Raw genomic sequence first — 10,786 nt, 5'->3', positions numbered from 1 at the left:
GGGGATTTGTCTGAAAATGTGAACAAGCCATGCAGAGCAGAGACTAAGACTGGGGTTCATGACTGTCCTCCAGAACCTGCCTTGTCACTGCGCACGGTTGCCCAGTTGCTTCCTCTTCTCTTCCCACCCCAGCCCCAGAGAGTGGTGAAGGAGGTAAGGGGTGGTCCATGGGTGCCCTTTCTGGAGGACTCCTTTACCATACAGCCTAGGAGAGACACAGGCACCCACTGACTGCACATCTGTCAGTGTCCTGGCCCTGTGATCTCCAGTCCTCATAGCAGTCCCTTGAGGAAGGGATTGGTGTCTCCATTTTGGATGAGGAAATGGGAGAGAAAGACACTTGCCAAAGTTTCCCAGTGTAGCAGGTGACTCCTATTCCATGTTGTCACTCCTTCAAATCAGAGAATTGATCCGAGAATGACAGTTTTCATCTCAAGGGCAAACTCTAATCAATGGGTAGAGAGACCATGTTGAGAAGAGCTCTGAGGCCCTGTGCAGATTTCCTAGGGAGTGGTGCTGTGATTGATTGATTATGTCTGCAGGGGATATGGGTACAGGTAGAGTCTTTCCATGATGTGTCTTCCACCCGTTGGAGTCTCATTTCTCTATAGGAGTGTTTATCTTCTTAGTCTGATCTTCCCAACCAGCCATTCTGAGACCAGTGGGACCCTCATTACCATCTCGGATTCACAACTGAAGGAACTGGTCCAGAGAAGGAAAGTGACTTTCCCAGTTAGCACTGCAAGGTGTCCATGGCCCTTTGCTCTCTGTGAAGGTTTCTCCTCTCCATGGAGCTGAGGCTGGTGGGTTTTGTCAAGAGGAACTCACATTACTCATGCTTTCCCAGACCCAGCAGCCTGTTGAGAAATAGCATAGTGTGGCCTGCCTGGAAAGACTGACTCCAAGAGGGTGCTGATGAGAGCTTTGACATGTTTGCTACAGGAAGGAGGAAGAGAGGGGCCAGGCCCACCTGCTGATCCCCACCCCACCAGCTCCCCGTCTGGAGGAAGGCAGGGCAGCCCACACTGTGCCCTTCCCCTGTGCTGGGATCCCCGCTAGGTGCCTTCCTTCTACCATTTTGTTTCCTCTTTATGACAAAAACTCAGGAGTCTGGATTCCTCGCTTTTATCTTCTATATCCAACCCACTAGCAAATTCCATCAGCTCCACATTCAAAGTACACCCAGATTCCACCACTTCTCACCCCCTCCACTGCCCCTGCAGTGGGTCCCTTTGTATCTGTCCTTCACATGTGAGGTGGCTGTTAATATCCCATTTTACCGATGAGACTGAGGCTCAGAGATTGTGGCTACCCAAGATTAGAGAAAGCAGAGATGGCCATGAGGCAGTCCTATTAGGAGCCTTTGCTACTCTCTTTATTTATTTATATATTTATATGAATATAAAAAAATATATATGTATATATTGTATTTATTTATTTATTTTACTATAAGAGAGGACATGAAGAGGGATGTGGAGAGATTAAGACATGTTTAAATCACTCAGACTTCTATCTAAAGAAAACCACTGTTGTGTTGATATATTTTCTTTTGGCCTTTCTAAAATTAGGATTTGGGTTGGGTTGTTTTAATGCACAGTTATAGTTTCCCTAGACATGTAATTTATCCTTATGATACCTAACATTATGGCATCAGCCCCCTCCATGAGGTTGCAAACTCTGCTGAACATTATTTTTACCAACTCCATAAGATCCCTAGGAGAGTCCACAGCCATCATGAGTGGCCAGGGAAGCCCTGGGCCCGGAGTCAGGGGTCTGTGGACAAGTGATCGCACACTCGCTTCGTCACTACAGTGAGGGATGGCATGCCCGATCTGGATCCTCCCGGAATCAAAAGCAAAGGCCCTTTTGACCTATAAAGGGCTAGGACCCGGGCAGGAATTTTCCTCATGTTCCCTCATTCTCCTTTGGGGAAGTCCTGCCCTCCCAGTGGCTCCTGAGCCTTTCCTAAGGGGTTTCCTGCAGCAGTGCCAGAGCCTAGCGTCTCTGAGGCAATCCCATGATGGCGCTCCTGTATGTTACCCCCAAGGGGACATTTCCTTAGAGCAGAACAGGTACCTTGACTTTCAAAGACCACCAGCCCACACCTCTGCCTTTGCCCACTTCTGGGCCCACAGTTATGAGGCTTCTCGGGGATTTCTCCCTTCTCTTTCCCCACCAGCCTGGGACACCCCTGTGAGACCTCTGGGCTCTGCTGTGATCTCAGGAAAGACCCAGAGCCACTGATACTAAAAACCGTGGCACCTACCTCATCACAGCAGTCAGTTACAGGTAGAGCTTGCCCCTAGGACTCTGGACACCTATCCCTTCTTTTCCTAGCAACACGCAGAAGTATACATTCCACTGGAACCAAACCAATTACGAGGTTACGAAGGCCCAACTTCAGTTCCCAGCTCCAAGCTCCACCACCTCCCTTTTCTCATCTTTGCTTCTTTCGCTCTAAAATGGACATAAGACTGCTGACCTTGAGGGACTGAGGGTTGTATGGGAGAACATGTGTCCAGCACTAGCACATAGTGAGGTCTGGCTCTGACTGTCAATGTCAGCGCTTTCCAGATGAACATCCAGGCCTGGCACAGAACAGGGGCCCAGGGAGGGGTGTCCGCTGTGCAGGGCTGAGCAAGGACTATCCGGGACACCCTGAGAGTGTCCCCCAGCAGTTATCTGCTAGGTCTCGTTTACAATCCTGCTCCTTTTACATCAGCTGCCCCTCCCATTGCCTCAGTCCCATTTCTATAGTGACCCAGTGATGACCACTTTGCATGCATGCATAGCTCTTCACAGTTTGGATTGCACTTCAGTGAGAGCCAATCAACTTATGTGAGGAGGGCAGGAGAAGAATTACTGCTTTGTGGTTCCCAGGACCGGGCTGAGGGTGGTGAGAGGCCCCCTCTCTGGAGGGGTAGCGGTTGGGCTGTGTTTGGGCTCCCGGTTACATAAGCAGGAGCTCACGAGAGGCCATTTGGCATTTAATAGGCACCTTATATGGGAACCCAAAGGGTAATCTCAGGGTATTTTTTTGTACCTGTGTTGTTTGTTCAAACCCCAGGAAGAGTGGATATGAGCAGATCAACTTAGCAGGGAAGGTGGGGCCCCGAGTGGTAATGAACCCCTGTGGTAAAGCTCACACAGGAGAACAAAAGGTGCCTGAAGCAAGTTAATTCTTTTCCTTTTGGTTCCAGACATTGGAGCACTCTATCCTCCCTCAGTTGAGACCAAGCCCAGGATGCACCTGGGCTGGGTTTAATCCTCAAATTGGACTCTATAATATAAAGGGGTGGGGAAGGAGGGGCCCCCCTGGGGAGCAAGGGAGGAGAGCCGCACTTTGTCCTGCCCCCATGCAGAGCCAGTGGGGATCAAGTAGCTACCCCTTTAAAGTTTCATGGAGGGCTGGTAATACTATCGTGCTGCTCCCTCCCCACCCACCCCAGTCTAGAAGGTGGGCAGGTCCCTGGTCCATCCCTCCCTGAAGGCCAGTGGGAGAGATGGTGGCGGTAAGACAGAGCAGGGGGGCAGAGTAGGGCTACCCCAGATGAGACCTACTGGAGTGAGGCTTCGTGCCTTCCGTCTCCCAGGCTGAGTGGTTGCTGTGTGGTGGGATGGGATAACCACAGACTGTCCAGTTAGACGCCTTCACTGCTCGGCCCTCTTCCTCATTCTCCTGTGAGCACCACCACTGAGCTGCAGTGGGCATACACATAGGCTTTGGCAGACAGATGTGCGTGGGTGTGAGGATTGAATGTAAGAGTGTACATGTAGTGCCTGGCACCGGTGGCAGCCGCGCGCTAATTGTACAGGGACGGAAACAAGCCAGGAGAGGGACATGGCTTGCATCATAACATGTGGCTTGTATCATAACATGTGTCTGGGGAAAGCCCCTCTTGGATCTTGTCTCTCCCTGACAGTCCTGCCAGAGGCAGCAGATGAAAATAGAGGAATTGGAACTGAGCAGACCTGGGTTCTAATCCTGCCCTACTTTTTACTAGTTCGGGGTAAACCCTTTTCCTGTCTGAGCCTCTATTCCTTCATCTGTATAATGGGGGAACCAGCCCAGCTGCCTAGGTTAAAGGAAGAGCCAAAGAGGGGTAATAGCTGTGTCAGCTGGGGGTAGGGGCTTGGGACGGGTATCCCCAGAGCCCGTCTGGAAGTCTTTACAATTGAATTTGTTATATAGATAGTCCGGTAGACATGAGCAGAGCAAGGACGATGGGCCACGTACAGAAACTCACCAGGGCAGAATTTGTCTAACGATGAGACCTCTGTTCTTGTCTTCTTGAAGGAAAGATTTCAATCCAGAGACAAAGTATAGCAAAGTGAGTGAGAGTTTATTGGCTGCAGTAAAAATATATTTAGGACAGTGAAACAAAAAGGGGCATAGGAGAAGCAACAGGAGAGTCTAGGCTGGGCTGCTTTGGCTCACTGGGAAGTCAGAGAAAAAAGGGGCTTGGAGACAGGTTCAGGGGGTTAGTCCAGGACGAGCCACTGCCGCCCACTGCTCCCCTGATTGCAAGTCTCATGGGGTCCCTTAGTGGAAAGAAGGGGGAAGGAAAGGGCGTGGGCATGCTCCCCTGGGGGGCAGTGGCGTACCGGGGTTCTTCATTCCGAATGTGTTTATTCCTCTCTTGCAGGTGGAAATCTTAGGGGAGGTCTCAGGGGAAGGTCTCAAAAGAATATTCATCAGCTTTCCAGGTGTGCTCTTTCAGGGTCATGGTCTCCACTGATTGGTGGGTGTCAAGGCAGGGGGTCACTAGTCAATGTAGCTGGTCCTGAGGCAGCCACAGTGTCACTTGTCTAGTTTTGCTGCTTTTCTGGGCCTGGAGCTGAAATACAACTGAGGCCTAGATGTTATCATAGGGAGGAAAAGGTCAGGGGGTCCAAACCACAGGGCCAGCAATATGCTAGGGGAGGAAGGTTACCCTGGGGACGAAGTTCTTGTCTTTCTAGTTTTGCCCCTTGCTAGGCATCCGGGGCTTTCTGCCCTGGTGAGCTCCTGTATCTGGCTCAGTGTCTTTGCTCTGCTCTTGTTGCCTAACTATCTATATAACAGAATGAAGGCTCCTGCCTCTGGAGGATAGGCCAGGCGAGGGGGCTTAGGACTGTAGACTCATCCATCGTCACCCACAAAAGAGGTGAGGTGGGGCCAGTCCCTGCAGGGAGAGGCTCCCATCTGGGAGGCTGGTGTGTGGGTCTTGGGCATGGCTCAGCCACTGCCAAACCATGACAGTGAGCCATGCTTCCTCTGCTCCATCTAGTTCCCCTCCCAGTCACTTGTGGCCATGCGTGACTTTCTGAACCCTCTCTAAGTCTCAATTCCCTCTTCATGAAGCGATGACAATTTTTGTGATTTTGAGGGTCAAGCCAGTCTGTGTGGCAGCTGGCACAGCACTGGGCACATGCTCAGCACAGGTGAATGGAACACCCTGACCCCAACCCCTGAGCTGTGAGCCCCTCCCTATAGGGCCTGGATTGAGACCAGCCCAGGGCCCTGGAACGTCCGAGCTCTGGAGGCCAGCTAAAGAGCCACCTAGTCCAGTGGGTTTCCAGCTGGGTACCTTAACCTTCTACGGCAGAGATGGTGAGCAGGCATGGAGAGCTCTAGGCCCCAAACCTCACTTCAGCCAGAACAGGCCCACGTTCATCTGATAATGTTTAAGAAGGAGTTCTGCTGCTTGCAGTTTAAAATCCACCAATCTGGTCCAGCCTGCGTGGCTTAGTGGTTGAGCGTCGACCTAGGAACCAGGAGGTCAGGGTTTGATTCCTGGTCAGGGCACATGCCCAGGTTTCAGGCTCCATCCGCAGTAGGGGGCGTGCAGGAGGCAGCCAATCAATGATTCTCTCTCATCATTGATGTTTCTATCTCTCCCTCTCCCTTCCTCTCTGAAATCAATAAAAATATATATATTTTTAAAAATCCACGAATCTGGCCTGACCCTCTTTACCATACAGATGGGGAGAGCGAGGCCTGAGAAGAACAGGGACAAGGAATTATAGGAGGAGTATTCAGGGAAAGAATCCTGGGAGGACAGGGCGCTGGTGGTAACTTTCAGCTGTGCCTAGACACTTTGGCTGGTATCTTATGGGGCGGGGTTAGTACCATCTGGTATGGGGTGCCTGCTGTCAACCCTCACCTATGGCTCTCTTTCTAGCGCCGACCATGCTGTGGCCCCCACTGCTGCCCCTGCTGCTGTTGCTGGCCGTGAGCTGGGTCCAGACGACCCGGCCATGCTTCCCCGGGTGCCAGTGTGAGGTGGAGACCTTCGGCCTCTTCGACAGCTTCAGCCTGACACGAGTGGATTGCAGTGGCCTTGGCCCCCACATCGTGCCTGTGCCCATCCCTCTGGACACAGCCCACCTGGACCTGTCCTCCAACCGGCTGGAGACTGTGAACGAGTCGGTGTTGGCAGGGCCAGGCTATACCACGCTGGCCGGCCTGGATCTCAGCCATAACCTGCTCACCAGCATCTCGCCCACCGCCTTCTCCCGCCTTCGCTATCTGGAGTCGCTTGACCTCAGCCATAATGGCCTGGCAGCCCTGCCTGCAGACAGCTTCACCAGCTCGCCCCTGAGTGAGGTGAACCTCAGCTACAACCGGCTCCGTGAGGTCCCAGTGTCCGCCTTCACCACCCACGGCCAGGGCCGAGCGCTGCACGTGGACCTCTCCCACAACCACATCCACCGCCTCGTGCCCCACCCCGCTGGGGCCAGCCTGCCCACGCCGACCATCCAGAGCCTGAACCTGGCCTGGAACCGGCTCCGCACTGTGCCCAACCTCCGGGACTTGCCCCTGCGCTACCTGAGCCTGGATGGGAACCCGCTGGCCACCATCGGCCCAGGTGCCTTCACAGGACTGGCTGGCCTGACACACCTGTCGCTGGGCAGCCTGCAGGGTCTCCCCCAACTGGCACCCTATGGTTTTCATGAGCTGCACAGCCTGCAGGTCCTAGACCTGTCAGGCAACCCCAAGCTCAAGTGGGCAGGAGCGGAGGTATTCTCAGGCCTGGGCTCCCTGCAGGAGCTGGACCTGTCGGGCACAAGCCTGGTGCCCCCACCTGAGACGCTGCTCCTCCACCTCCCAGCACTGCAGAGCGTCAGTGTGGGCCAGGGCATGAAGTGCCGGCGCCTGGTACGGGAGGGTGCCTACCCCCGGCAGCCTGGCTCCAGCTCCAAGGTGGCTCTGCAATGCATAGACACTGGGGAACCGGCTTCCAGGGCTTCCAGGGGCCTCAGCATCTTGTGACAAATGGTGTGGCCCCGGGCCACACGACAGACTGCTGCCCGGGCTGACTCGGGTCCTGGGTAATTTATATTTGAATGTGCCAATGCCAGTGGGGACTCTGCAAGCCTGTATGGCAGCAGCATCGAAAGACAGCTGTGGACTGAGACGAGGCTTTGGACCTGGGACAACACCCAGGAGGAAAGCCTTGCCCTTTGTCTGTATTGCCCCCACACCATAAGCAGGGGGTCTTTGATGCCAAACTACACAGCTGCCCGCTGCTGTCCTTCCCCACTCGACCCCCAAGTGCCTTCCCTCAGGCCTGGGCCAACCTGACTATGAGGAAGGTCAGAGGTCAGGTCCATGGCTGAGTGCCCCCTTGGGCCCATGGTCCAGCCACTCAGGGGCATGGGTTTCTTTTGCTTCGGGCACATGGGGCCCACTTTATCCTTTTCTGTTCCCCTGGAGCCCTGGGTAGAACTTTAGTTACAGAAAGGACTGGGGGGTGCCCACCTCCTCCTGTGGCAGATGGGAGAACTGAGGCCCAGAGAGGAAAATTGGTAATCTGAGGTACTGCCGCGGCAGAGGCATGACTGCCTCCCAGCCAGGCCCCTTTGCACTTTGCTGTCTTCTCTAAATCATGGCCTCCCTCTCCCCTTTCTGGGCTCCCCTTTGCTGCCAAGACCCACATCCTACCATTGGCACCCATTTCCTGTCATCCCGGGGAGGTAGGACTCTGGCCCACTGACCAGCTGCGATGCCCGGGCTGTCACTTCACCTCTCAGAGCTTCTGGAAGCGTCAGGCATGCCAGTCCCAGCCCTGCCAGTTTCCCACTCGGGCGGGGTCCCCCAGCATCAAGACTGGAAACGTACCCATTGATCCTTCAGGCCCTGTTCCTAGATGCTCCCCCAAGATGTTGATGCAGTCCTGGAGTCCCCCCCAACCCCCCTGCCACAAGCCAGGACAGGCCTCCCAGATTCAGCCCCCACTGGCCCAGAGCCCACAGCCCACCTCCCCTACTGTGAGTGCAGCAGAAGGAGGCAGGCAGTCCCCACCCAGTATTATGTTCCCCCACCAGGGTGGCATCTCAGCCTCCCAGCCCTGGCTCTTTCCTTAGGCTCGTTTTATAGATGTTGTCTTTTTTATGGACTGTCACCTTTAACCCGTTCCCCACCCCCACCCCTGCTGGCAGGGGATGCAAAGTGTCATTTGTAAAAGAAAAAGAGTTGCATTTGTTCACTTTCCTAAGAGTGTGTCCTGGGGGTATGTTGGGGAAGGAGGTGTTGGGTGGAAGCCAGCCATCCGTGGCCATGTGGGCAACAGGGGGCTGGTCCCACAAAGACACCGCAGGACAGTGAGAGCTCTGTCCCCCACCGGCCCCACCTGGCACCTAACTAGTCCTTGGTTCAATAAACGTTAGAAAGAGTCCCTCTTTCCATCACTTGACCAGTGTCCACTCATATTGCCTGGGCTGGGCCCTGGGGCCACAAGGATGAATCAGCACCAGCTTTGCCCTGGGGAGTGTGTTCTTCCTGAAAAGCCCAATAGGGGAGAGAGGTGACATGGGGGGATTACTCGGGGGGAAGGGGGGGTGCACCAACAGCTTGCACCCACCTTCCTTATCTCCCCTCTCCCATGAACTCACACGCCTCTGCCTTTGCTCAGACGGTTACTCTGGGACCTTGCCCTGGCCCTCCTCTCTACCTCTCAACTCCTCCCCATGCTAATAGACCCAGTTCCTATCTCACCTCCTTCAGAAGTTTTCCCTGAGGTCCCTCCTCTGAGCTCCAACAGTACTTTGTTCCTTCCTGTCATTTCACTGCTGTGCTAACTCCTCTGTGCACTTCCAGTGACAGGGGAGCTCATTTCCAGCTCATCTGAGTGGCTCTACTGTCAGCAAATTCTTCCTTCTAATTGGCCAAGGTCTGCAGGAATATCCATCACCATCATCCCCAACAACCACAGGTCACCCCATCTCTGCCCTAAGGAGTCTCACATTCTCTGGTTCCCTGGGATGGGAGGGGGTACAAGGACACAGAAGACATCTAACTAAACAGCACAGGGAACTGTGAGCCCTGTGGACAGGTCAGGAAGGCTTCCTGGAGGAGGCTCATCCACACTGAGTAGGACAAGTGGGCCTGGAAAGAAGGGGCTGGCACTTGGGAGGGGTTATAGGTGAGCAATGCTCAGAACCTAGAACATGCAAGTCACAGGTATGGGTGGGGAGCTTGCCCATCTTGTCACTCAACCCCCCCCCCCCCCCCCCCCCCACACACACACACACAGGAACCCAAGGCTGGCACCATGGTCAATATGAAAGGGCTGAGGCATGAGAAGGGGGTGTTGTGGGAGTAAGACCCCGGCCCTTAGAGTCCTCCGATTGGTTCTCCACCCCTTCTGCATTCCCTGGATTAGAGAGATTTCAAATGCAGGGTCCGGGAAAGATCTCTGGGACTTTCACCCAATGGGTCTGGGCCCTCCCAAAGCCCTGCTTGAGGAAGGAGCACTTGAGAGAGGGACATGGAACACAGGGGTTTTAGAGATAGGGACAAAGGGGTGCTGAAGGCAGGGGTGGGGGTGGGGCTCCTGCAGGAGAAGAGGAGCTCTGAGGCAGGTCATCTCCGCCCTGAGACAGCTGTAGTGGGAGGGTGCAGATGCCACCACATGGTGCAGGGCCCTCCTTCCTGTGGGGTCATTATCCTGTACCCCCAGCCCTGGCCTCCAGGAGGGCAGAAGCCCCACAGGCGTCTCTGAGGCCCCTCCAGAGGCTCCCGGCCCGCAACGCCACCTTGTGGTTGTGCGTGGCCAGACAGCCCAGGTCCGTGGGGGTCGTGGGAGCAAGGCCAAAGTGGGCCTGTGCAGTTTGTGCAGCCTGCCTCACCTTCCCCTAGCCTAGCTAGACTGCTTTCATCCTGCCTATCTGCCCTCCTGGAATCCTGGGGTTAAGAATGGGGTCATTCAGGATGGAGGGACCTGGAGAGTATTATTATGCTAAGTGAAATGAACCAGTCAGAGAAAGAGAAGTATCGCATTATCTCGTATGTGGAATCTAATGAACAAAATAAACTGACGAATGGAGTGGATCCAGAGACATGGGAGCATGGAATCTCAGAGGGGAGGGTGGGTGGGTGGGAAGTGATCAACCAAAGAAAATGCATATATGCATAACCCATGGACACAGACAATAGGGTGGTGAAGGCCTGGGGTGGGGGTGGGGGCGGGCTAGAAGGGGTCAATGGGGTAAATAAGGGGACATATGTAATACTTTCAACAATAAAGATTTTAAAAATAAAGTTATAAATAAAAGAATGGGGTCATTAAAATCTTACAGAATTATAGAGATAAGTGCAAAGCTTCCACTGGCGTTCACAGAAAAGAGTAACATCCTGGGTCCATCCAAACCAGTTGTGTGGCTTTGACCAAGTCACTTTACCTGGACGGGCCTGGAAAGTGGGGATGAAAATGTCTTCGAAGGATTGTATGGAGAGTAAATCAAGTAACATTTGTAAAGAACTGAGCTCAATGCGTGGCACAAAGCAGATACTCCCTAAGTT

The 10,786-nt window shown here is 54.0% G+C and overlaps 1 protein-coding gene and 1 long non-coding RNA gene across 6 annotated transcripts in view; one reads left to right on the top strand and one right to left on the bottom strand.

Moving 5' to 3' along the window:
- Positions 1–8,673, top strand: part of TSKU (tsukushi, small leucine rich proteoglycan) — a 16,847-nt gene extending 8,174 nt beyond the window's left edge. For 2 of the 5 annotated variants that reach the window (XM_005867038.2, XM_005867037.2), the window contains one exon: positions 6,165–8,673. In XM_005867038.2, coding sequence (XP_005867100.1) covers positions 6,173–7,255 — 1,083 coding nt within the window. In that variant the 5' untranslated portion in view covers positions 6,165–6,172 and the 3' untranslated portion in view covers positions 7,256–8,673. Of the gene's footprint in view, positions 1–3,731; positions 4,011–4,713; positions 4,743–5,208; positions 5,425–6,164 lie in introns of those variants that run through there. The other 3 variants (XM_014540393.1, XM_014540394.1, XM_005867036.2) reach the window with 3 other exon arrangements.
- Positions 7,459–10,275, bottom strand: LOC106726246. Its single transcript, XR_001362274.1, has 2 exons — positions 8,914–10,275; positions 7,459–8,881 (listed from the first exon to the last, which is right to left on the bottom strand). It is a non-coding gene; the product is annotated as an uncharacterized LOC106726246 (long non-coding RNA).
- Positions 10,276–10,786: the final 511 nt, after the last annotated feature.

The sequence above is a fragment of the Myotis brandtii genome, unplaced genomic scaffold (assembly GCF_000412655.1).
Source record: "Myotis brandtii unplaced genomic scaffold, ASM41265v1 scaffold244, whole genome shotgun sequence".
Taxonomy (NCBI): domain Eukaryota; kingdom Metazoa; phylum Chordata; class Mammalia; order Chiroptera; family Vespertilionidae; genus Myotis; species Myotis brandtii.
The sequence above is the reverse complement of the archived record's forward strand: the minus strand, read 5'-3'. Positions and strand labels throughout refer to the sequence as shown.